The 26,058-nt window shown below is 43.8% G+C and overlaps 1 protein-coding gene across 1 annotated transcript in view; it reads left to right on the top strand.

Annotated features, from left to right (window-relative positions):
• The window catches only part of TOGARAM1 (TOG array regulator of axonemal microtubules 1), a 34,293-nt gene extending 8,361 nt beyond the window's left edge, over positions 1-25,932 (top strand). Inside the window, exons 3-22 of the mRNA XM_042869678.1 lie at positions 826-982; positions 2,456-2,590; positions 3,171-3,449; positions 4,748-5,001; positions 6,098-6,324; positions 8,169-8,269; positions 11,688-11,777; positions 12,232-12,398; positions 13,645-13,813; positions 14,120-14,254; positions 14,969-15,122; positions 15,792-15,897; positions 16,277-16,512; positions 19,950-20,108; positions 20,810-20,936; positions 21,228-21,346; positions 22,111-22,300; positions 23,524-23,743; positions 24,304-24,390; positions 25,239-25,932. Coding sequence (XP_042725612.1) covers positions 826-982; positions 2,456-2,590; positions 3,171-3,449; positions 4,748-5,001; positions 6,098-6,324; positions 8,169-8,269; positions 11,688-11,777; positions 12,232-12,398; positions 13,645-13,813; positions 14,120-14,254; positions 14,969-15,122; positions 15,792-15,897; positions 16,277-16,512; positions 19,950-20,108; positions 20,810-20,936; positions 21,228-21,346; positions 22,111-22,300; positions 23,524-23,743; positions 24,304-24,390; positions 25,239-25,492 — 3,366 coding nt within the window. The 3' untranslated portion in view covers positions 25,493-25,932. The remainder of the gene's footprint in view (positions 1-825; positions 983-2,455; positions 2,591-3,170; positions 3,450-4,747; positions 5,002-6,097; positions 6,325-8,168; positions 8,270-11,687; positions 11,778-12,231; positions 12,399-13,644; positions 13,814-14,119; positions 14,255-14,968; positions 15,123-15,791; positions 15,898-16,276; positions 16,513-19,949; positions 20,109-20,809; positions 20,937-21,227; positions 21,347-22,110; positions 22,301-23,523; positions 23,744-24,303; positions 24,391-25,238) is intronic.
• The last annotated feature ends 126 nt before the right edge of the window (positions 25,933-26,058 follow it).

The following is a 26,058-nucleotide window of genomic DNA, read 5'->3' as shown; positions in this document are numbered from 1 at the left end:
TATCCAGTTTCCAACTTTTGAGCATTGCGGTGGCTTTGCTTGGAAAGTTTCAGATGAGATTTTGCCCTGTCTGAGCAGCCCAGCTCCCACATGGGGCTGCAGCCAAATGTCTGCTTTCCTTCTGTAGTCGTTGCCAGCAGGGATGTGTGTGAGTTACTTTGTGCCTTGTAAGGGAGGAGCATGGCCACGGAAAGCAGATTTAGGCCTGAGGGATGTAAAGGCATGAGTTCAGTTTTCCACGAGGAGTGTCTTTATAGGGCTTGGAGATTTTGTTTCTTTTGACTTGTATAAATGCCTCTTGTGTTGGGAATCCGTGCCTTGAGAGGACCTGGGGGCCCCTTTCCATTGGTGAGCACGTGGTTCCTGCAGCTGGTTCTCATTGCAGGGTGCTGATAGTGCAACGCACAGCTTTTGTGCTCCATCTGAAGCGTGCTGTTTTCACAGCTCAAATAGCCACTGTCTGGTTAAAGATTGAATGTACAGAAATCATAACAATATTTAATTCTTAAAAATGATGAAGAGCGCAACTTTTTATTTCCATTTTTTTCTTGAACATTCGATGTCAACCTGTGGGAGTGAAAATGGGAAACCCACAGCTCTGTTCTCCTAGGTGGGATTCCTCCAGTATTGGCAATCTGGGAGTAGCTGGGCAGGCGGGTCGGAGTGCTTTGTGGCTGCAGCTCCACTGCTTGTGGTTAGCAGAGGAGCTCCAGCGCTGTGCTGGCAGGTGAGGGGGCACTGGGGGCTCGTGGACGGCGTGCAGCACCGTGAGAGAGCGCTCTGTTCATGTGCACCTTTGTTTCTTTGTGTTCCTTTCTCCTGCAGTTCTCTTCACCCGGAGATTTTCTCCATTCTCCAAAGCTGCAGCCCTCCCAAGGAGCGCCGGGCAGCGATGAGTTACTTTTCAGTAGAAGAAAACCGTCAAGAGATTTATTTCAGAATAGCGTAGATTTCAGTTCTGAGCATTCTTCACTTTGTGCCGGTGAGTACCAGCATGAGTCCTGTGTGACCTGCTGTAGGGAACCTGCTTTGGCAGGGGGTTGGACTCGATGATCTCTGGAGGTCCCTTCCAACCCCTACAATTCGGTGATTCTGAGTACATGTCTGATCTGCCATTTGCAAACAGGTTTATATGAACAGAAACGTACAGCTTTATGAGGATGGCTTATTGCCTGCAGCTGTTGGTTTTGCTCTGGGGTGTCATGCACAGCACAGAGCTGAGAACAGGCACCGGGCGATGCCTGCAGCCAGAGCCATCTGCACAGCCCTTTGACCCGGGGCACTCACACCATCTCAGCACCTGCCCCTGCTCTCCAGCCCTGCTGCACGCACACATGTCCGCCACATTCAGTAGCTCCATCAGAGCTTATGGGTCTGTCCTTTCTGCAAATAGTGCCACGTTACTTCGCAGTGAGTTCAAACAGTGTGCTTATGTGAGCAGATGTACTAACAAGTGGGCTCAGGAGATCCCTGAGAAATGCATCTTCCTGCTCCTCTCCAAAGGGAGGAAGAAGTGACCTGCAGAATGGCAGCAGTCATGCAGCCAGAGCTTCTTTACACTGTGAAATCCAATTTGAATTGCAGATAAAGGAGGCACAAGATGTTACGAGCAGAAATACGTGGTTGGCTAGAACAGCACCTACCAAGAATCAGGTGGTAGTGACTGCAGGATGTGAAATACTAAACCACAAACTGGACAACATGTTGGGGGGGTCATATTTGCGAGTGATGGGCTCTTCAGAAGTCCAGTTAAGTTCACATCTCATCTAGATTTGTGTGTTGTCTCCTTTTTTCTTTTTTTAACTTGTATGAACAGCTGGGGTAGCAAGCTGTCTGAAGAGGGAGCTTGAAAGATTGTTTAAAGGATGAAAAATGTCATGTTTTCGAAAACCAGTTCCATAAAATATCTTAGGTGTAGGACTGCACTTAATTTATGCTAGCAGTGTCGGCTTAGTGGTTTGTATTTGGTAGCCAAGAAGCACACGAAGAGGCTGGGCAAGACCAAGCCTGCCTTGTTCTCTTCCCTTGGCAGTGGTTTTGTGCTCTGCGTTCTTTGAGGAGCGCTGATGTGTGGAACGCAGAGTTCTGCTCACAGTTATGCTGAGAGTGGTATTGCTGTAAAGAAACTCGCTGTGTTTTGGGGTTTTGAGGTGCTGTGTTCTATTGTCATATATATATATATATATACATATAAAGAGCTGATTGTTCTGTCGTGGGTTTTTCTATGAGCCCCCCTCGCTCTCAGAGTTGGAGGGCTGCCCTGGGAGAGCGGCCAGGCATCTCTCTAGCTTGTGCCTATGAACAGGATTAGGAGTCGCTTAGAAACTCTTGTATTTATCACGTAGAGACCAGTTACTTTTTACAAAATCGGTGTCTTAATTTGCTATTAAATATTACATACATTTTTTTAAACAGTGTATGTGAAGTCTCATTCATTGTGCTCTCCTTTTGAAAGGTGCTGTGGGCTCTCATCAGCCACATACTTCAGGGAAATGTGGAGCGCTTGGACACACACAGACACGTGGGAAGAGTGGTAGTGTGGACTCTGCTTTACAGTTTTTGGGATTAAATAACTGCCAGCAAGACAAAGGTATTTGGATTTTAGCTGTGCTGTAAGGCAGTGTGTGTTACTTGGAAAGTGTCTCTCTCTGTGCTGGCTGAGGAAATAAAAACTATGATAATTGTTCTATCCCTATTCAGAATCTTTCCATTTTTGACCTACTGGTTTCTAGGAGAAAATAGTATTTGAATGGTTTTTAGGGAAGTATCACTTAAAACGTTTGTGCTGTATTTGTATTCTTGCATCACTGAAGCTTGAAAGTTGTCTGTCAGTGTTATGCAATGCAGACTTGAAATACAGAACAGCAAACAACAGAGCTGTGTTCCATCTGCTTGAATGATTCTTCTCTTTGAAATGTAATTCTTTATAGACATGCCTGCAAGACAGCTTAGGCTCAGGCTTGGTTGACCAAATGCAGCGAGGGAATGGATGTTGTGAGGGAGAACACAGTTTGCCAATTGAAGTCAGCTGATCTGCCTGTAATCAGTTGAGTGAAGTGCCGACCTTTAGTTTTGACTTGCAGAGAGTGCTTTATTTCCTTACAAATTATTATTTTAATGGCTGTCAAAGAGGGTAATTACCACAAATAGTGCTCTTTTACTTTGCTCAGTTTGTGCCAGCCTGAATTTTTCCAGCAAGACCCAGCGAGGTGTTTGCAGCCCAGCAGAACACACGTCGTCCTCGCAAGGTACTGCTGCAAACCAGGGGGCCTTCATCCTGCCATCCTACCCTCTGACATCCCCTGGGAGCAGCCCCAAGCACCTCTCCTCTCCAGCTGAGTCCCCAAAGAAGTCACAGCATAACACCATGAGCTTCTCAAACTCCTGGCCTCTTAAAAGCTTTGAAGGGCTGCACAAGCCAAGTTCTCAAAAGCCAAGAGACAGTGCAGGTAGGAGTGTTCTTAGTATACTGAGAACTGATTTCACATTGGCTTTTAAAGTGACTGCAAGGAGCAGTTAAAAACTAGCAGTGCCAGATAGGTGGGGAGTCATGCAGTGCTCTGGCTGTAGGAGTGCTGCAGCTGCTGTGCTCTGCTCATCCCACTGGGGGCTTCTTTTTAAAAGTGTCATCTTTGTGTATCGGTAGTTTTAAATACTGACGTGTTTCATTTCTTTTGTCTTTACATATATGGGGTAGAAGATAACATGCAATGGCTCTTTTCTTATTGGTGGTGTTATCAGCAGAAGGCTTACCATCAGACTGCGATAAAATCAGACCCCAAAATCTAGCACTCTTAAGGAACGTCTCGTTACTTCTAATGCCCCAAATGATACACGTACAAGAAAGTTCTGCTCATTGCATTTTGCCTTTTCACTTCTTTATTTGCAGCTGGGAGCCTGCATGTCAGATTTCCAGCATTTAGAAAAACTCTTTAAGTTCTGTTTCCAATAAACACCTCTTCAGTGAGTGGAATCTGTATTTATTTCATCCCAATTTATACTGACAGCTAATGGCAGAGGCTCCTCTTTGTGCTCTGGTTTCTGTCTTTAGAGACCTCATGCATACATCATGTTAACCAGAAATAATTTTAAGCTTATTTAGTTACAATTATGTAACCAATTTACCAAATTTCTTTTGAGTGTAGTTGGTAAAGACAGTCTTCTTGTAGATTAAAATGACTTCAGTATCTGTTGAGCTTAAATTGATGCCCCCTCCCCCCACTCATGAAGCGTACTTTCTTTAAGCAAAATCACAGTTTCCACTTACAATTTTGCACTGATTTGAAGAAGTCTGTTCTACATATGTGCAGAAATTTGAGTCTCAACGAAGATAAAATTCAGAAGGTTTCTGAATTAATTCTTTGGAAGCCATCTGTCCTTTGAATGCGGAAAACTTTTTATCTTGAAGGTGTGTGTTTATCTCTTGATGATTTTCTGCGTATTGCCAACATTTTACTTCACTGTGTTTCTTCAGGATAACTTTATTGTTGTTGCAGCCACTTACAGTAGAATTTCTTAAGGCACCAGTCTTTTTCTCCTGTTGATTTGAATGACAAACATTTGCTGGCACTCAGCCTGACTGGATCTTCTTGAAATGTGTTTATAATAGTGAGTGCAGCCCGGTGCATCAGCGTGTTTCAAACGATAGAACTCCTCTCGTTTCAAAAGTAGCTTTCCCACGTCAGATTGCAGCGCTGTGTCCGTGCCATCTCTCCCAAGGACTGACACCTGGCTCTGTCTTATCCAGGGCAGAACTTGCAGGAGAAGCATTCTCCTCTGCAGCTGAAGCCCACCTTGGTGAGACACCCAGCATCCCGCCGGGGGCTGGCTGGGAACAGCAGGCCTGTGCCCCCCATCCCACACCTCGCCAGCCCCCTGCCCAGCAGGGCACAGGGGAGAGCCGAGCAGTGCGAGGATGCGTGGATGAATGAAGCGGGCAGGAAGCTTGCAGCTGATCTGTCAGAGCTGAGTGTCGATGACGAGGAGGTGGACCAAGAAGAGGTTTGTTTATGTGTCATTCAACACGCTTTTCCAACTGATAGATTATAAGCCAGAAACTAACACGCGTTTCTGACTCAGACTGTTTGGCACTGTCATCAGTGCAGCAGACCTGCAGTGAGGTACCATTGGGTGTCCAGCAGAAGCTAGGTAAAGCAGTGAATGCAGATTCTGAAGTACACTCGCTGTGTTTCTTCTAGGCATCTTGATTTCACTTTTTTTTCTCAGCACTGAAGTCATGATGTTTGCAGTTATTGTGGCACTGAAGCAGAACAGCAACCCTTGGTCCAAATTCTTTTGGTATTTAGGCTTTAGTGTAAATTTCACATCAGCTTTAAAATAGTACTTTCTTTAGTTAGAGGTAAGGGCCCCAAATCACTAATAACTTCATTGATGAAGGTTCTTTGGGCTCTGAGCTTCCTTAGCCTCCCAAGTCCACTGAGCAGGCTGTCTGTGGTACTCAGCACTCCCCAGCTCTCTTGGAATTCAGTTGTTTTTCATTATATAAGTGTGAGAAACTGGTGTGAAGCCGGATGAGCATGATGCCACTGCATCTGTTTCACACAGCATTGATGTGCTGGACATCAGGCTTCTGCTCTGTTTGGGGGGGCTTGTGCCTATCCCTAACACTGCCTGCTGCTGGTGAGGGATCCTAATGCTGCCTCTGTGGTGTCTGAGGGGTACTGAATGCTCTGCTCCAGTCTGGAACATAGTCAGATGCCACAGAGCTGTGACGGATTGCTTCCAGAGGTGGTGCAGCTGTGTCCACCTCGTCAGAAGCAGTGCTAATTACATGAGAAGCATTGGTCCTGTGGATGGTTGTGTTGTGTGTGGTCTTTCTCCATGCATTTGTTCTTAATTCTGTCGCAGTTGGTAGAAAATTGTTTGAGTCTCAAATTCTGCCTTTAGAATCTAAGAACAGTAGCAGTTAATGGCTTCGCTTTGCAGTCTTCTTCCATCCTGTATGCATGATTGAAAGTACTTTGAGGTGCTGAACAGGCAAGGGAAGAGTTCAGTGCCACGTGCCCATTGAATTGACAGCCATAATTTCTTTACAGTCATTAAAAACGGTCTTTTTTCATTTTCCCATCCCGTTTAGATGCAGAGTTCACTCAGATCTCTACGAAATAGCGCAGCTAAGAAGAGGGCAAAGCTAAGCAGTAACTTTTCAGAACTTGACAGCCCTGATTCTGCTCTCAAGCTCAGTCTGTCTGCAGATTCCCCTTCTCACGCTTCCTCCCCGAGCTCCTGTAGCGAAAGTGGAGCTCACAGCCAGGAGTCTCTGACCTCACCTGCATCCACAGCTCCTCGGAGAAGGAGAGTAACGTGAGTAGAACTTAGGTGTCAGCTCTGCTCTGAAAGTCTCACCCAATCCCTGCTGCCGTTAGTTAAATATTAACAAGGTTGGAATCTCTGATTCATCTTTTCAAGCAGGCTGCTATGCTGAATAACTTGATTTTTATCTGAGAATTATTTCCCAACCTAAAAAAAACACATTGCTTTTACCATCGCTGGTTAATTATTTTCTAGTTTGTGTCGGTTTTTAATTGGAAGGAGTCCCTTGGTGCAGTCAGTAACACTGCACAGTTGGTAAAATATTGGCCGTGGCAGTAAATATTTTATTAAGATTTCAGCCCGTTGTAGAAGTGATGTGAACCATAGCAGAAACAAATGAGTGAGAGGGAGAGTGGGTTAAGAGGGTGGCTAAAGTTTGCTTGCCTGGATATGGGCATGTTTTTTGGGTTTACTGGTTGTTGGTTTTTTTCTACAATGAAAGGAAAACAACATAGGTGAATCTTATTATTGCAGATCATGTGTTGCTTCCATTTAATGAACTGTTCTTAAGGAAATGAAAATGTCTTTTGAGAAATTTTACAAATTCTGCAGTACAGAATCTCCTTTTCTGCCCTAGGAGCCCTATATAATCCTAGGAGGATTAAAGTCACTCCTAGCTCTGTTCTGAGGACACCTTTTACCTTAACAGAATAGGAAAGAAAAGAGGAGATAAACAGGAAAAGTTATTGAGGTGAAAGGAGGCTGGGGATTCAGCAACAGTGAAGTCTCAGAACTCATCTATGTGTACCTGCCCTCTCCTTATGCAGTACTGCTGGTTTTTAAAATAACATGTGATAATGCTGGAATACCTGAAATGTCAGGGCCACAAACTGCTGCATGTGACCTTCTTCCAAGTCAGGTTTTGGCCAGAACGCCTCTGACTGAGTCCACATCCTGGACAACGTGCCATTGCCATTTTTGTGTGACGCACAAATTAATGTTTTACAGCATTCAGAGTTCTGGAATGCTGAGCTGGTAACAAAGAAATGACTTCTGGCAGGAAGGCTGAACTTGTAGACATGACAAACTATATCCCAAGGGCTTAAGAAGCCTTGGAATGTTCAGAGAACTTTCAGTTAGTTCAGATGCAGGCTTGCTTGCATTAGGAAAGGGCACTGTATGACCCTAAGATAAGGGCAGCTGGGCAGCAAAGCTGTTGGCTGCTTCTGTGTGTTTGCTTTTAGAAGTATCAGTTTATTCACCAATAAACCACCGTGAGCAGAGGGAGCACAATTCTCATATTAGTGATATCTCAGAAGGGTGCAAGTCTTCCATTTGTGTGCGTTTTGGTGCTTCAGTTTGGTACATGTTGGTACTTTGCTGTTTAACAGAGCAGAGCACTGGAATGAATCATCTTTAATATTCAAGCACATTACTTTTAAGAAGGGCTGTCAAGATGGTGCTGCAGATAACAGCATTTTCCTGATGATTATCTGTCTGCTAGAAACAGATCTGGAAACAGCTCATTCTTGGTAGCCACAGGGTGGTGGATTTGTTCCCTGTCATTTGCCCTGCTTGCCAGTTTGGAACCAGCAGCATCAATCCTCTAGGCCAAACAATTCCTTAGCTTTTTGAATTTATGCTCCTAGTGTAAAGCTGACCCCTAAGGGTTGTCCTTATGCTGTTCTTCATAACAGAGCTGCTCACCAAATTATTTCTACTGAATTTGTTTTGTTTTTCTACTCATTGTAGAAGTATTCTGGAAATATTTGCCTCCTGGGTTCACTGGGGAGCCAAAACTAGAATCCCTTGATGTCTTTGCTGAAAAATATTATTTAGTTAGGCTCTGACTAGCATAGAATTGTATTTCTGAAATGTCTTTTGTATTGTAACAGGTCAGACACCTTTCCACTGTTGGGAAATAAAGCACAGCCTGCAGGCATCTCTTCAGCGAGGAGCAGAGATGCAGATGTGGCAGAGCATAACTCAAGGCCAGGTATTCCACCGTGCTTATGAATGTATTCTGTGCTTCACCGACGTGACAGAATAGTCAGTTGATTTCACTTTGCATGTTCTTGCTTGTTCAAATGAATTTGTGCTCCTTGAGCATTAAGACAAGGTAATTGCTAGGCAGTATGTGGTCAAGTTGAGGTTATGCCGTGGAACTGCAGGCAAGGAGAGGCTTAAGGATTTCCTCCTTCCTGTGTCAGGATAAATTGTGTTAATGGAAGTGCTGCCTGTGAGGATGTACATTTCAAAATTCATAAGTGTGCAGCTTGCAAATTCATTGGATGCCAGCAGAGAAGAGTAGGAAGGGTCAAAAGGCTGCAAGCAGCTAATTTCCTGGTAGGAAATTGAAGTGATGCTACTGCAGGTAACTGCAGATTTCTGTCATGGGCAGAAATGAATTGCTTATGATTATGTATATTGAATTAATTCTGGTTCAGTTAGAAGATGTTTCCTTAGAGAGAAGACGAGTGGGAGCCGTGCTCTTGAAGTCCTTCTGCGTTCTTTCTTCCCAGTGTCTCTCTGACGCAGCCCTCAGCAGCTCTGCATTTTTCCCCCAGGGTTACAAGGCATGGTGTGATTAAGGCTGGGGGACATCTTACAGGCCCGAATTTGCCCAGCCATCCCCATGGATCAGTCTTTGTCACAACCAATACTGACAGGTTTTTTTCAGTTCCTGAGGTTAATGAGGTCTCATTTGAGATAAAGCTGTTTTCCTCTTTTCTCAGGATAAATTAGAAAATAGGTTTGTCAAGTGACAGCTGAAGTCAGAGAGCAAACACTGCATACACACAGTGGTATGTACTGTGGTTAATGATTTTTGCATTCCTTATGTGAAAAGATCTTCTGTGAGAAGTTCACCTTCAGCATAAGATGATGAGCAGCACATTCATTTTGCTCACTGAGCCATCTGCTCGTAGGAATGCACAGTGCTGGACCTCCTGTGAAGGGCTGCCTCTCTCCTTTACTGATAAGGTCAGCCTAATACCTGTGCAGCTGGCTGGTTGAAAGTCTTTTACTTCCCCTGCTGCCTGGCCATGGCCCATCTCACAGGTCGGAGCTCTGACTGCTCCCAACTTCCACACTGGGAGAATTTCTATAAATCAGTTTGATATTTAACTTTTCTCACTGTATTGAAGTTTTTTTTCCTCACACCAAACCTAAATTCCCCTTGTTGTAACTTAATCCCATTACTTTTTCTATTTTACTGCACAGAATTTGAATTAAGAAAGCATTACTGCAAGCAGCCACTTTCAGGCTGGATGTGGCTCTGGGCAGCCTGGGCTGCTGGTTGGCGACCTGCACACAGCAGGGGATTGGAGCTGGGTGAGCACTGTGCTCCTTTGCAATACACTTTTGATGCACCAGAAGATATTTTTCTTCTCCCTTTCATCTTCTATACTCTGAAGTAGCTTCTGTTTTTTCTACCTTCCCTCCTGAGGTCCAACATCACAGCTGCTGTTCTCCAGGCTGTTTTCAGCAGATCTACAGAGCTCTTTCTTGAAAATGCAGTACTTGTTATGCACTTAGAGTTGAGAGGAGCCAAAGGACTGCAACACGTACCTGTGCACGTATCCCTCTATAATGTTTACCTTTTTTCTACTTATTTTCCACCCCAGTTTTGTATGGCTCATCACTTGTGCCTGTAGCTGGGGTGATTTGTCTGACCCATGTAATACATGTGGGTGATTGTGTGAAGAGCTGCTCCCTATAAGTATATATATATACTTATATACCGAGATATAACCCTATCTCGGTTGGTTGCAGAGGATGTAGAAGGCTTAGATAAGTTAGGGTTATATTGCTGTAGAACACACACAATAAGTTGAACAGGTTGTAGCAGCTGATGCCCTAAACCCATCTGTCTGCCAGCAGCTGGTGCTGCAGTGCTGCTGGACGGGATGCAGCATGATGGGATGCTCCTGGGCTGCAACCCGCCGCCTCTTCTGCTCCACGTTGAGCAGCTCCAGCTCTCTGGCAGTCTCCCAGTGCAGCTGGTAATGGAAAGATTTCTTATGTTTGTAATTAATTATGTTCATTTGGAACTTGGGTTTATCTGTAGATGACAAACATTGTATGAGAAAGATGAAGGAAGCCTGAGAGCCTTGTCAGACTTTCATAAGCAAGAATTCTCCTACCATTGGCTAAAAGCAGCCTGGGAGCCTCTGGGAATGTAACGCTTTGAGAACGTGTAGTACACCAGAAGCACACTCAAAGGTTCTGTTCATACGTGGCTTCTTCTTTCTGCGTGGTTCACATTTGATGCTAAAGGGACTTCTGGTGTTAGTGCAGTTGGCCAATGCTTGTACTGTGGCAGTGGGTGTGGAGCTTTGAGGACAAAAGCAAAGAGAAATGCCATGGACTCTAATTAAGAATCAAAATACGGAGGAACGAGGAAATCTGAAGCATTCCATAGGTTTGTAATTTTGCTACGTTGCTATTTGTGTAAGTTCTCCTTTGTGGAGGCTTTCTAGAAAATGCATTTCAGGGTGTTTGGTGTGGTTTTTATTCTTACTGTAATAGTTGGGCTTTTTGGGCATTAGTTAACATTCGAGTGCCAGTTAAGTCCTAACAGAGATAATAGACATCATGAGAAAAGGCCAAACATTATTTCTTTCAGTCTGAATGCATGAAGAGCTTTGGAAGTTTCTGTTTCTAAAGTACTCTGTTGGTTGTTGGTAAAATCAAGGAACTCAAACCTTTATGTATTTCTAAATTCATCTTTTCTGCTTAGAAATTTCAGATTATGCAAGTTAAATTGCAAAAGCAAGTGGTGGTTAATTATCAAATGTGGCTAATAAATAAGCATATAAAATATCCTATCTCCTTCCATGGGGAATCTGAGGAAATGCAGGTTGCTGTGGGAAACATTCAGTGCTGCATAGGAAAAATAGTTCTGCATTTTCAGTTTTGATCATGGAATCCTAGAACAGCCTGGGTTGCACAGGAGCACAGTGCTCATCCAGCTCCAAGCCCTGCTGTGTGCAGGTCGCCAACCAGCAGCCCAGGCTGCCCAGAGCCACATCCAGCCTGGATGATGCAGTGGTGCTGGATTAGTTAAGAACCAGTAAGAACCATTTCTGCACTTACAGTCCGTCTAATAGGAACTGCTGCAGTGGGGTTTCAGGGAAACCAGTTGATGTAAAACATTTAACCTCCCGTTACAAACGTTGGTTGTCCTTCCTGTTTTTAGGCAGAGATCTTTTCTCATACATGCTTTCCATCATCTTGAGGATGCTGGTGTTCATTAAAGCCTGTGAGTGTCAGTAACTTGAAAATAAGTCAATACGTGGAAGTCATAAACTGGAATGTCAGTGTATGGTGATACTTGGGAAGAATAAGAGATGTACAGCAGGGTGAGCAGCCTTCCAGGTGTGCAGTGGGTGATTTTGTGTTCTGATCTGCAGTGTTGGCCTGTAGCTCCCAGCAGCTGAGCAGCCCAGATTCCATTTCACCCAGTCTGCTGCCTGAAGATGTGGTCGAAATCGTTGGTAAAGGTATGGAGAGAACTAACTTAGCTCCCACATCTCGTGTTTTTAAAATGGTGGAAAGTACACTTTTGTAAGGAGGCAGAAGGAGAAACAGATCCTTAAAACATTTTAGATTTTCAACAGTCTCCAGTTTAAATGAAAATAAAGAGAGATGTACCTGAAAGTTCTGCTTGTGGTATTCCATTCTATCAAGAAAAGAATGGCAGCAGATTTATGAAGGTTGGTTTTTGCTTCTTGCCTAGCCTGCCCTCCAATGTGGGCATCCCTCCTGCACGGGGGGATAAGGTAAGATTACCTCTGGCTGGAAATTGTCACTCATGGTTCAACAGCAATGCTTTTGTCTTCTGGAATAAATTTCGTTTTGCTTTGTGGTGTTTGGTTTTGTTTTGTTTTGTTTTTGCTGAGTTCTGCTGAATGAAATAACTACTTTGGTAAGGGCATGACACAGTATGCCTTTCAGGTGTGTTTGGAAGTCCTCCTCCTGCACAGGCACAGAGCCAGACTGTAACGTGTGTAGAGAATGGAGATGACCAGTCTGTCCAGGAGCCTGAGCCATCGCCGGCGTTCTGTGGGAGAAGCATCCAGCATGGCAACACTTCTCACTCCCGTGCTGAAAATGAGAGAGAGGTAGAATCTCAGGGCTGTTTTATTGTCTCACCTCTTGTTTCTGTATGTGTGAATACAGCACAATACCTGTATTGTGGTAAACAGCAGTTTGATTAAAATACATGAATTCACAACTCAGGTAACTTGTAACAGAATTCACATCCTTTCATTTCTGTTATTTGTGGAGTTCCAGCTGTAAGGTGAAGACTAAAGCTGGATTAACAAAGAGATGCTTTTGTGAACATGTGGCTGCATTGCTGCACTGACTGCTGATTTTGTAAACGATAATCAGGGCACAGTCATTTTCTTCTGATGTTTGCAGGATGTTACATCGGACCCAAAAGAACTTTCTTATTACTCAGTGCTATTTCTCTAACAGTTGTTAAAGACTGAATTACATTTCTGTGTAATGCAACTTACTGCAGTGTCCAGTCGAAATAAGACAGCAGCGTGGTGTCATCGTTGCTTGCTGGTAACATAGGAGATAAATTTGACCTTAGCATGGAACTTGTGTTTGCATCTCAAACAGGCTGTTACAAACAACACCAGTTACCAGTACTGATGGTAGCAAATTAAGTGAACTGTGTAAAGCGTTTGTGTGATCCTCTGATGTTTTAGACTAAAAAAAAATGGGGATGTTTTGAAACACTGTAGAGCTCTACTAACATTTGCTGGTATTTCATTAATGGATCTTGAGACCCGTTTTCAAGGCTATGCTGGGGTTGGAGCAGGGCTCTGAACCATGTATTTGCTGTCTCGGATGGATGATTAAGTTACACCTTAAAATCTGATCTTTGTGTAAGTGATTGGGGATGCAACAAGTGCAAAAAAAGTGGTTTCCTGCCTGACTGCAGGCTGATGGTGTGAGCACGTCTGTTAGTGCAGTGTGAGCCATGAAGGCTCTGCATGTGTGCAGCCCCAGGCTGAGCCCAGTGGCTTTGTAGTGACAAATGGTGGTGTCAGAAGTTTCCACCTCTCCTGAGGGCTCTGGGAGGAGGGCTGCAGGATGGAGTGGGGATGGGAAGTTTTTGTGGGAACTGTAAGCATCATAAGGATACAAGAGGCAGGTGTGAGGCTGCACTGCTGAACACTGCTTTTAAAAGCCTGTGAGCTTCAGTGTGAGCTAAATTGGTGACTTAGATCTTTAGGAAACAACACAAGGCTGACAGAGAGATGGCAGACTGTCCCATAGAAACCTTATGCTTGCTAGGTAGCTTTGTGCTCTCTATCAGGTTTTGTGTCACAACGCGTTCGTTACTTTCTGTAGGTAAAAGTGACCATGTCAAAATCTGCCCAGGATAAGATGAGGCAGAAGAAAAAGGAAAGAAAAGAACAAAGTCACAAGGAGTATCAGGAAGTCAAAGACCTTGAAGAAAAGGAAAAAAGTCCTTGGGAAAGACTGAACCTGAATGAACCCAAGAGCACAACAGCTGACAGTGAGCAGTGGTTTTGTGTTAAATCGATAATGTGCTATTAAATGCTGCAGAAGTTGAAATGAAAACTCTGTGATAATTACTAAAAATGATGACAGTGTGACAGAAGGTATCACTGGAGTGAATTTTAGACAGCAGGTTATTCTTTAATCATTTGCATTGTACTGTGAGTAGTGCGGAGTAAAGCACTAATGGAAACATTTGAAACACTAGTTAAAAAAATAGTCAAAAACCAATGAGGATTGGAAGCAGTAGTTTTTTTCCTTTTGCTGAATTGCTGTTGCTGTAGTTTTAACATTTATTTTCTAGAGTTAAATCTCCATGGGGATATATTGGCACCATCAAGAAGTGTGTCACTGTCATTAGAAAATGTTGCCCCGAATACTTCACTAAGAAGAACATCCAGTTTGAAGAAGGCAAAATGTTCAGCCTTGCTAGACTCTGGTAAGCTCTTGCATTGAGTGACATATAAAGACTGTTAAAATCCTTGGGTACGTGGAGTGGGACATTTGCAGAGTGCAGTTGGTTTAGTATGACTTGTTTGTACAGAGGATTGCCTGCGATCCTTTGGGAGATTGCTGTGTTGGGAATGGTTGTGAAGGAGAATAGAATTCATCACTCTCCTTGGAAACTATTTGCATCCAAAATTTGGTAGGAAGATGTTTGCAATGTGAGAGGGTTTTTTTTTTTTATTCACTCAGCAACTTCAGTGATGCAAGGAATTAATGGCAAGTGGACTCTTGTAACCTTCTCCCTCCCAGAAAAACATTTCTGGGAACATCTTGTCACTGAGATGCCTTCAAAATACACAGCAAAACCCTCTTCAGAACAGGTTCCTGTTGGTAGCAGTCAAAGCTCTAGAGTTTCCCAAGTGACCCTGTAAGTTCTGCTCTGTTGTCTTGCCACGCTGTGCATCAGCTTTTCCATCTAGAACAATGACTACTGCATTTGTGTTTGGGACTTTTTGAAGTGATGGTTCTGTACAAAACAATTACATCTGCTGAATGATTGAGGGTGTGACTGGGAAAACTGCCTTTGAAAACGTGGTCCCTTTGTAGCAGCCATCTGAATGCAAGAAGCTGGAGGTGCGTTTTCTTCCTGTGGATGAATTGTTTCCTCGTGGTTGTGCAGTGTTTGATGGGCCTCCTGGCTTTTCAGATGAAATTCCTCTAGGGCCTCGAGGGCGCTATAAGGAGCGGACGCCATCGGTCACCCACAGCCCTGAAGTGATGGACCCTTCAGAACTGGAGCCCTTTGCAAAGCCAGAGGCAGCCCTGACAGAAGCCCTGGCGCTCCTGGCTGACGACGACTGGTACGTGCAGACTTCTTACCTGCAGCCCAGTGCACTGTGGAAGGCTTTGTAAGGCTGTCGTTTGATAGCTTGCTTTTAAAAGCACTGCAAGGTGCCGGAAACATCAAATGCAAGAAATGATTACAAGTGATAGGTGAGAAAGTTTTTTAATCCAAATCGAAATTAAACTGCTGTTAAGTCCTGATGGAGCAGTGCTGTCCCTCATTGCGGGGGAGCTGGACTGGATGGCTTTTAGGGATCTCTTCCAACTTGAAGGATTCCATGAAATTAATGAATCTAACTTAAATGCTGTAAATGGAGGCCTAATATTTAAGCTTTCACAAATTTTTAGCATCCCTTCTTGTCATTTTCTGTTAAATATAAAGCTTCACCAGTTCTCTAACTGGTAGGCTGGGGCTACAGTGCTGTTCCTCTTTAATTTTAGAGGGAAAATAATCCTCTAATTGCCACTACTGCGAGCAGCAGGCAGAATTTAAAGAGATGAGATGATTCCCTTCCCACATTGAAGGGAAGACTTGCCTCAGAAGAATTTTCCATGTTACATATCCTTGCTTTATTCTACGACATAACTTGGTTTGCTATTTGGTTCTTCATTGTTCTGCTTTCAGTTCTTCTGTGGGACATTTGCAAGTGTCTTGAGTTTAGATGTTCTCCGTTCTCTTTGCACAGGGAGAAGAAGATTGAAGGTCTGAACTTCATTCGGTGTTTGTCTGCATACCACACAGCTGTGCTGACTGGGAAGCTCCACGAAACAAGTTTGGCTGTGGCTCAAGAGGTTAAATTTTTAGTAGCAGAATATTTCACTGACAGTGTATACAAATGTATGTACTTCACAGCCGTGAGATGCACTGGAGTGAAATGCTATGTTCACCTATGATTAGCTCTCCTCTGTCTCACAAGGATGAGTTTGTAGTTCAGCAGAGCAGCTCATGCATTGGATACCAACAGCTTATTTGCTAAAAGACTGTAAAGATTTACAGCGTAACGTTTTTGAGTGCATGTGTTTTAATTCTCACAGCTTGTGAATCGAGTTAGAAATGTATTTCTCATTTGCTTTTGAAGTTACTTGAAAAGGGAAACGTGAAGCTTTTCTGATTTTTACGTTTATTTTATAAACATTATTCATTGTTTGTTTGGGTTTTTCCTGTGTGCAGGTCAAGAATTTACGCTCAGGTGTTTCTCGAGCTGCTGTGGTCTGTTTAGGGGATTTGTTCACCTACCTGAGAAAGAGCATGGATCAAGAACTAGATAATACAGTAAAAGTCCTTTTGCACAAAGCTGGTGAATCCAACACATTTATAAGGGAAGAGGTAGACAAAGCACTGAAGGCTATGGTTAATAATGTGACTCCAGCACGTGCACTTTGTTCTCTTATAAATGGAGGGCAAAGGTAATTCTTACAAAGACTTTATAAAGAACTAACTTATGAATAGATTAAGTATATCAAATATAATCATTAAAAAAGTATATCAAAACATAACAGGCAGAAAATGGGAAATGCAATAAGCAAAGCTGCTGCCCAGGGCAACGTTTGTTGGCGTGAACGTGACATTTCTTTTTGTGCATTACTGCTGATTGTGGAGCTTGCCGTGTTTTCTGGTGGTTTTGCAGGATTTCAGTGATTTTATTCAACGTTAATATAATACTCTTAGGAAACTGCTGGTTTGCTTTGTCTAATGAAGCTCACATGGCATCCTCACGTGCCATTCATTCTGCAATGAAATGCCTGTCTTTTTCAGTTCTTCAGCATTACTTTCTCTTTAAAAGAATGATCTACAACTTTCAGTTCTCTAGCTGCAATCATCTTGGCTGATTTCATGTTGTTCTCTATACATTGCTGCTTAATAGTCTTTCTCTGTCTGCGTTTAATTTCCTTTACAGTGGTGACGGCCTTTATTTTCTTGACTGCCTCAGATATGACAAGCTTCCATTTCTGGCTCCATGGTTTGTGATTCTGATCTCTAGCTCGCTCCAATCTGTAGCAGGAGTTACATTCTTGTCTTTCACCCTACCTGCTAAGTATGCTGCTGTTCTTTTATATCCTCATTTCCTGCAGTACCAAGACTTAACTGAGCCATGAGGTGTTTCAGTATGGTAGCTTTATCCCTGCTTCTATTTAATCTGCTGCGTATCTGTCATCACTTAGGTTACAAGAAATTCATGTCTGTCCTTTGCATTAAATATTTCAGATGCTCCATGATAAATCAGTCCACAGATTTGTCACATAGCTAGAACCATAGCAGTTAGTTTTGATTCAGAATACTTTGTTTCTCATTTTGTTTCTGGGGAAGCTCGTTGCTTTGGAATATTCTGATTCTGTCTCTGAAAGCCAACGAGAACCATACTTCAATTATTTGAACTTCAAACTGAAAGGCAAATATCTGCCTTAGCATTTAGATGATTTAAGAAATGTGCCTGCATGTAGTCATTTGGGAGAATTTAAGAGCAGCAGGCAGTAATTGTGCACTGCTTTAAGTCAGAAGCCATGTAATGTGGTGCAGTTATTACTCACTCAGGTACTCCATCCCTTTTTCAGATGTCCTTGGCTAAGCAGTGCTGCTGATTGTAATTGCCTGAATCTGATCTCCCTGTCTTCAGCAGCAGATTCAAACTCACAGACACGTCCTCATGGGGTCTACGAAGATCTGACCCCCAATTTGTGAACTCAGGGACACTTTCAGATACTTCAGGCATCAGAATTATCTGAACTGAGTCTGAATACAGCATTTGAAGTGGGGATTAATTTCATCGCAGCTAAGAAGCCATCAGTGCAAACTGACTAAATCATGGGGTACAGTTTGCATTTCATGCATGGCACAGCAGTGGATGCCCTGCGTAGCACTGTCAACTTCTCTAATCCAGGCTTCAGGAAACTCTGCCCACATTGGCACCAAAGCCTGTGTGGCACATCTGCAGCCATCATCTCTATGGTCAGTAACAGTAAATATGGATGATAACTGTCTTCCCGTGTGGAAATTTGGAGGGAAAACGGGATGCACCTTCACTGCAAAATGGGGAAGTTGTGTTTGACACAGCTGCGTGATCACAGAAATGATGTATTTTCTAAATCCATTTTATACATTTTTCTTCTATTCCCCATCACTGTTCAGGTTAACAGGTATGATTTTTGTGTAGAATTTATAAGACCTTTTTAAAATTCACCCATTTTCTGCTAAACCTGTCTCAAGCCTACTGATCATAAGTATTACCCTTGTAGCCCTGAGCAGGCCCATGTGCCGAGTCTTCATCACCTACAGAACTGGTTCTGGCTTTACCAACAAGAGCAATCTGAAACATTTTTGTTTGCTTTCATGAGTTGCTGCTCTAAACACAGGATAACTGCTGCAAGCTCACCTCACTGAGCAGATTCTTGATTCACGGTTGTGCTTTCAGAACAAGAAATTTTAAAACCACGTTTCTTATCTGTACGAATATTGCTTAATTGCAGGATTTGATATGCATGGGACACAAATTCCTGCTGTTCTGCATGAGCAGCAGGTGCCTGTGGGGGATGGGGACTTGGTTTTACTGAGCGGAGTCTTTAAGCCTCGTAGCTGTTGTTTTCCCACCAGCACATACAGCAGGAGATAGGCTGTGTCTGTTTCCCTTCTGCCAAGCTCATGAGCACTGGGGCTGCTGTACAGACATGGCAGCAGGCACTGAGCTCTGGTATTAAGCTGCACAGAGCAGCTCAGACCGTAGCTATGTTAACACAGAACTCAGCGTGCTGGCTGCCAAGTTACTTCATAGATCTCGTGGCCCGAGCTGCTTTTGGAGTTGCAACATATTCAGTTTTAATAGAGGCTGTTAGCTGTCTTTATGCCAATTGAAGGTGCTTTGTGCAACGTAAGGATATCTTCACCTCCAATGAGGCCATTACATTTATGGTACAAATCCTTCTGAAGCAGGAACAGTCGCTCAGGAAGGACATGGGATGGCTGCGTCAGGCTGAGAAGCAGGGGAAGCCAGTAAGGTGGATAGCAAGGCCACCCTTTTCCTTAGCTCCTTCCCTTAGACCTGGTGTTCCTTTGGAACAAGCCATAGTGGTGCCTCATTTACTGTGCACTAAAACTGTCCTTAAAACCCGGTGGTGAAAATAGAGTTGGAAAGCTCCAAATCTGCAGAACTGCACACTGAACACAGGGGATCAGCGGGTACTGCAGGATTTGTATGCAGGATTAGTTTGTTGCAAAAGTTTGGACATTAATTCCGAGTTTTTTCTGATTTTTACCAGCATAAGAATGTAATGTCCTCTGTCTTATAGAAAACAGGCTTCTGCAAGGCTTTTAGAAGTCAATAGAATACTGCTTTATTTAATTTGAAATCGATATAAATGATATGGGATTTCTGTCTGAACGTGGGGATTTGTTTCACATAAAGTTGGTGGCAGGAACGTGTAGCGGTGAGCTTTCCAAAATATTTCACTAACGTAGGAAAATTTAGACAATAAATTCTCACAGAAAAGAATGAGCATCTTTAGTAATTTAAAAACTGCAGGATTCTGCCCTGTGAGAGGATAAAGGGCTGCAATGGTCTTTAACAAAAAGGAGGTCATCTTTCTTTTTCCCTTCTGCATTCATGTAGCTTGGGATTCTGTGTGAGTGAAATGATGCTTTCTGATACTTAGCCCCATGAGTTATCCTTTTAAATGAAGCTACCAGGCTCTGTATTTTCTGTAAAGCCAGAATAGGTATCTGCATATCAGCACTATGCTTGTTGTAGATTATGCTATAGAATAAAAGAGTGCAGCCGTGTCTGTTAGGGTGCATAAACTCTGTTAGTTAGCTGCTGCAATGAGCTCTTACTAAGCAGTCGTGTTCTCTTCAGCCATCTGCATACAGCCGTGAGAAGATGCACAGCCCAGCACATGGCAGATGTTGTAGAACGTATGGGAGCAGAGTGGGTGCTGTCTGGAACCAAAGGTGTCACTGATAGGACTTTCTCTGCGATTGCCAGGTTTGCACTGGATAGTTCACAGCAAACAAGGTTAGTAGAGTCAGTAATTCAGCAAAGCATACTAGAGGTGGCTGAAAACATCTGCACAGCTCAGTGTATGGTTCTCCACAGTGATAAATGGCTGTTAAGATAATGTGTTGGGAACTACCTGGATGTCTCCTGCAGCTGTGCCCACGTGGCAGCAGGAAAGAGGGAATCAATGGATGAACTCTTCTGGCCATGTGCCCTACACAGGCCATGCTGGGGATCTGAGCTCTAGGATCAGTGTTATGCACTGGCACAGGTTGCCCAAGGAGGCTGTGGATGCCCCATCCCTGCAGGCATTCAAGGCCAGGCTGGATGTGGCTCTGGGCAGCCTGGGCTGCTGGTTGGTGACCTGCACACAGCAGGGGTTGGAGCTGGATGAGCACTGTGCTCCTTTGCAACCCAGGCCATGCTGTGATTCATGCTGTCTGACTGGCAGAGGTGGACCACCCTGTCTAAATACAGCCAATGCTTGAACACTAAAATGGAAGACTGTCTCAAGACTGTTTCTCAGTCTTCAATTTGCTGAGTTGTTGATCAGATAATGATTGTTGATCAGAGTTTCTTTGGGGAAAAATGAAAGGGTGTCTGGTTACACATATAGACAGATAGCAATCTTTTTGCACTTCTCTGTTTTGAAGTTACATTTGTCTAAACATACAGATCAGTGCTCACAGATGTGTGTGCCATGGTCTTTTGCCCTGCAGGTATTATGGTCGAAAGATGCTTTTCTGCATGATGACTCATCCTGATTTTGATAAAACACTTGAAAAGTATGTGCCAGCCAAGGATTTACCTTACATTAAGGAATTTGTTAACAATCTACATCAAAAGGTATGTAGAAAAGCTTGTTTAACAGGTGAGAAACACAAACTGTACTAGTGGTTTTTAGGTATGAACATCGGACCTGTAGAGAATGGGAGGAGCATATTCAGGTGAAGACAGGTGATCAGATTAATACAGGGATTGTTACCTGACCTGTCCATACCTTTAATCCTTGCAGATACACTGGATCCTCTGTGCTTTGCTGCTGTGCTTTGCATGGCTGTTAGACTTGCCTCTAAAGAGTCTCCAGTGCTGCAGAACGTACCAACCAACTTAATAAGTAGTTCCATCTTTGTGCAGGGTTTGGGAGAGATGCCATTAGACACACCCTCAGCAAAAGGAAGACGTTCTCATACTGGTAGTGTTGGACATTCGAGGTCATCGTCTACTTCCAGAGATGCTCTCAACATCACTGACAGGTAATGACCTTCCTGAATATTCTATCCTGTGAACTGATCTCTAGGAGAATGATCTCGTGATGAGAAATGAGCACTGAAAGGTTCACAACAGGGTTAAACATAGGAGAAGAAAATGAGAAAACTGGACGTGTCCCGAGTAAGTTCTTTCAAATAGGATAATTGCTAATATGAAAATGGCTTTCTGCATTTTGAAATTAATTTGTTTGTTGACTGCCTGTGAAAATGCACAGAGTGTGAAAACAAAAAACAAAAGAAACCCAAACACTGGCAGCTCATGGTGGGTCCTTCATTTCAAGATGTTGCCATCCAAGCTCTGCACAAACACCGTGCCTAGGAGTAGCTTCAGTAAGAATTGTCTGTAGTGCCTTTGGACGCTAAGTATTCGGTTAAATTCTGACTGGGGATGCTGAAGGCTTTACACCATCCTCTCTCCTTTTTTTTGTTTTCAGTTTTGGTTTCTAACAGTTCTTCTATGGATCTGAAAAAGAGGGAAAAAAAAAAAAGCACGAGAGACTCAAACCAGGCCAGAACATCTGTATCTGAGAATATAGAGTTCATCGGCTCTGTGACTGCCTCTGGGCTTAGGGTGTCTTTCAGGAACAGATTGCTTTCAGGCACTATCTGCTATTCAGAATAATTAATTCCAGGCTTGTTAAGATTTTCTTTTTGCTTTTGCATTTGCCCTTACGCAGAAAGGGAATGTCCAGGACTAACGACTCGTTTCAGCTTGCTGATGTATTTGCTGAAGTTCTTCCTTTCCGCAGAGAGGCTACAGAAGCACGCGAAGTCAGTAGAAAACCAGTTCCTCGTAATTCCCTGGAAAGTGAAGAATATGTGAAGGACATCGTAGGTTTATTGAATGCCAAAGACTTCCGGGATCGAATAAATGGCATTAAACAACTGTTGTCAGACACAGAGAACAATCAGGACTTTGTTGTTGTGAACATTGTGAAGGTAAGCCTATGACAGCTTCTGAGTTAGAAGGCTTTTAAAATTCCATCACAGAATTTTCTGCTAAAAATCATCATTTCTTCTTTCGGTAACAATGTCTGATTAACAGGCAAGTACTGAGGGATGGGTCAGGTGTGCTTTGAGAGGAGAGATGTAAGCTGCAAAGGTAGTAAAGGCAATAAACGGGAGGAAGAAGTTGGAAGCTTTCACCTAGACAGCAGTTACAGAAGTATTTCTGGAATACTGTGTGCTGCTGCTGAGAAAATACCAAAATAGGAGCAGGTTACAGGCAGAGCAGGAAGGATAAAGCAAGGTATGAGACATTGTCACAGACAGCTGCAAGTTTTGTTAGCTTTGTTAATCTTGGAGAAAGTGAGGAAGGGTCTTCATTGTAATATAACAGCTTAGGGTGAGTATCCTTTCCAGGAGAAGAAGAGTTCCTTGAGGAGAAGAGAAATACTGTGGTGATGTCCAACGGTTGTGAACTGCAAATAGAATGAAAGTGGGATTGACTTTTAGCAGTGCAATGCCTTTGCTGTAAATCAATAAAATACGGCTGTGAAACGTCCTGGTATCTTAACTGTGGATGTTTTTTAAATCCTTAAGATGAGATTCCTGTTGTGAAGAGGTGAAATTTAGAGTGGTGGGCTTGATCTAGGAACAAGAAGATAGACACAGTGGGAACAAATTGTAAGATGTCCAGACCAGGTCTTTTCTGTCAAGGTTGCCTATTCCTAATGCCTCTGAAAAGCGAAAAAATCCCCTACATTTTAGCATGTTATTGCATGTCTTGTAGCAAGGCTTAGGCGTTATAATAGTAGGGTTTATTAATTATTAAGATAACCATGTCACCGTGTGCTACAGAAGGCAAGTCAAACACATTTCAAAGATACTCCTGGATGTCCTTTTTGCCAAGTAGAGCTGCGTCTTGTTAAAAATAATTGCTTGCAATACTGAAAGTTACAGATGGTTGGTATACTTGTAGTACATTGTAGAGCAAAGCCTGAAATTCAGATAAAGTTGGTTGGGTCCTGCTGAGGCATCCACAGTATGAAAATAAACAGCGAGCGTTGGTTTACTTGCTAAAAAAATAATCCCAAGTATTTGCATATCAAAGCCATCTTTTGCTATGGTGAACCACTGAAGCGTAACAAAAAAGCAGGAGACATGAAATCCAGCTCAGATATTCATTAATTCAGATGAATGCTGTTTGGATACGTTTTCAGATCTTCGATGCTTTCAAGTCTCGCTTACATGACTCAAACAGCAAAGTCAATCTGGTTGCTTTGGAGACAATGCACAAGATGATTCCATTGCTGAAAGACAATTTATCACCAGTTATCAACATGTTAGTTCCTGCAATGGTAGATAACAACCTAAACTCCAAAAATCCAGGGATCTACGCAGCTGCAACAGATGTTATTCAGGCTCTGTGCCAACACTTAGGTAATCTATTTTCTCTTCAGTTTAAAGAGTTTTAATTGCATTACGCTTTAAATGTAAAGAGTTGCTCTTTTCAATAATTTCCATTCAATCATTACCTTGTTTAATGCATCCTTGCTTTTATTCTCATGCATTTTAAAGCATGCAAGTCATCATAGAGTAGACTTGTCCTAACTGTGTAGGTGGGTTTGTTATGTTTGCTTAGCAAGTCTGTCATCACCCAGCAGCATGTCAGAATACTGAAGCTCTAAAGCAGGCCAAAGAAGGAGACTTGGGGATCTGTATATGGCACAACTGTTATCATTCCTTAACTGTTTTGGCCTTGGAGCAGAAAGTTACTATTTTCATTAAAAGGAAAATGCTGCATCTTACCAGTGTTGGAGTTAGGGGTTGTTAAGATGATCCTTTTATGGTTGTATTTCCTTAAATAAATTACCTTTATTCTTGGAGTTAATGCATCACAAGTTACTGTTACTTAGTTACTGTTTTTTTAATATCGTGTTTGTTTCCAGAGTGTTTAATTTTGTTTACAATTCTTAATTTGTTTTGTTCTTTGAATTTAGACAGCTATTTGCTTCTGCAGCCATTCTGCACAAAAGTCCAATTTCTGAATGGAAAAGCAAAACAAGACATCACTGAGAAGCTTGCTGGTAAGGTGCTGCTTTGTTTTGCATGTTTGTTTGTTTGTGTACCATCCTAGCTACGCAAACTCCTTGCAGGATGAGGTGGTTGTGTATCTGCCACAGTGCACTGTGACCATTAACAATATATCTGTTGTCAAATTTCACCCCCTCATAATGCTCAGTGAAGCTAGTACTGACAAAAGAAAAGATTGTTCTGTTCTGTGTAATAATAGAATTGCTCAGGTTGGAAAAGACCTTAAGGATCATCGAGTCCAACCACAGCCCGACCATCCTACCCTAACTCTAAGAACATCACGGCCCTGAGCACCACATCCAAACGGTTTTTAAGCACATCCAGGGATGGTGACTCAACCACCTCCCTGGGCAGCCCATGGCAGAGCTTCACAGCCCTTTCTGTAAAGAAGTGTTTCCTGACATCCAACCTAAACCTCCCCTGCTGCAACTTGAGGCCATTTCCTCTCGTCCTGTCACCAGTGAGAAGAGACAGCCCCGCTCTGCTGCAATCACCTTTCAGATATTGGAAGAGAGCAGTCAGGTCTCCCCTCAGCCTCCTTTGCCCCAGACCAAACAGCCCCAGTTCCTTCAGTCTCTCCCCATAGGCCACATTCTCCAAGCCCTTCACCTGAGAGAAGATGAAAGGCGTGTTTGTAGGGAAAGCTGATAACTTTTATTGGACCACTCATGTTGCTGCAAAAATGGACAAGCTTTTGAGCACGGCCTTCCTTCATTAGTTGCTGTGAAAAGATGCTTTGACTTTCAGTACTTCCACACCTCTCTCAGGGCAGGGGCTCACTTCTGGGCTGTACGTTACAGTAGTCCCCAGTGATAATAAATAACTGCTCTCTTTCTTGCAGACCTGGTTGTGGAGCTGTACCCACGGAAGCCTCACGCTGTAGAGCAGAAGGTTTTAGTCGTCCTCTGGCACCTCCTGGGCACCATGACCAGCAGCGGCTCTCTGCCCGGAGCAGGAGGAAACATCCGGGCAGCCACAGCCAAACTGTCCAAAGCACTTTTTGCACAGATGGGGCCGAGCCTCCTTGCTCACGCTGCAGCTCAGCCACCGCACATCAAGAGGAGTTTGGAGGAGTTCCTGGAGATAGCCACCTAACCAGCGGGCCGCCTTGGGCCGAGGGGGCAGAAGATGGCAGTGGATGTGGGGCGGCCCTGGGCTGCGTTCACTTGGCCCAGGAGCTGCTGTCGGGGTCACCGTGGGAGTGCTGGCGCGGGCTGCACTGCTGCCCTCAGCGCTGGGTCCTGCGAGTGCCGCACCTCGCACGCAGCCGGAGGGGAACCGGCTGATACCGCATCCAGAACGCAGGGCTTGGTGCGCCAACAGTGAACAACAGCTTTTTTTCACCCCCGTGCAGTATTAGCAGGGCGCCGTGCGGGATGGAGCCGAGCCCGGGGCAGCAGGGCACCGCCAGGAGCGCACGGAGCTGAGCGCCCGTTTGTGCGTGTAACGCGGCCGCCCCGCCCGTTCTGCTCGGCCCCGCTGCCGCGTGCGTTTTACACGGGAACTGACGCGAATAAATGGATTTATTTCCGTAACCGCTGCCTCCTCGCCTCGGGTTTGGGTGGGGGGAGGGGAGCGCCGCCATTTGGCGGGCGGGCGGGGAGCGGCGCGGCGCATGCGCGGTCTGTACGCGGCGCTCAGCGCGCGTGCGCCGCGCAGGC

Source organism: Lagopus leucura, unplaced genomic scaffold, assembly GCF_019238085.1.
Source record: "Lagopus leucura isolate 7727_CA_CO unplaced genomic scaffold, USGS_WTPT01 Super-Scaffold_1, whole genome shotgun sequence".
In the NCBI taxonomy this organism is placed as follows: domain Eukaryota; kingdom Metazoa; phylum Chordata; class Aves; order Galliformes; family Phasianidae; genus Lagopus; species Lagopus leucura.
The sequence above is the reverse complement of the archived record's forward strand: the minus strand, read 5'-3'. Positions and strand labels throughout refer to the sequence as shown.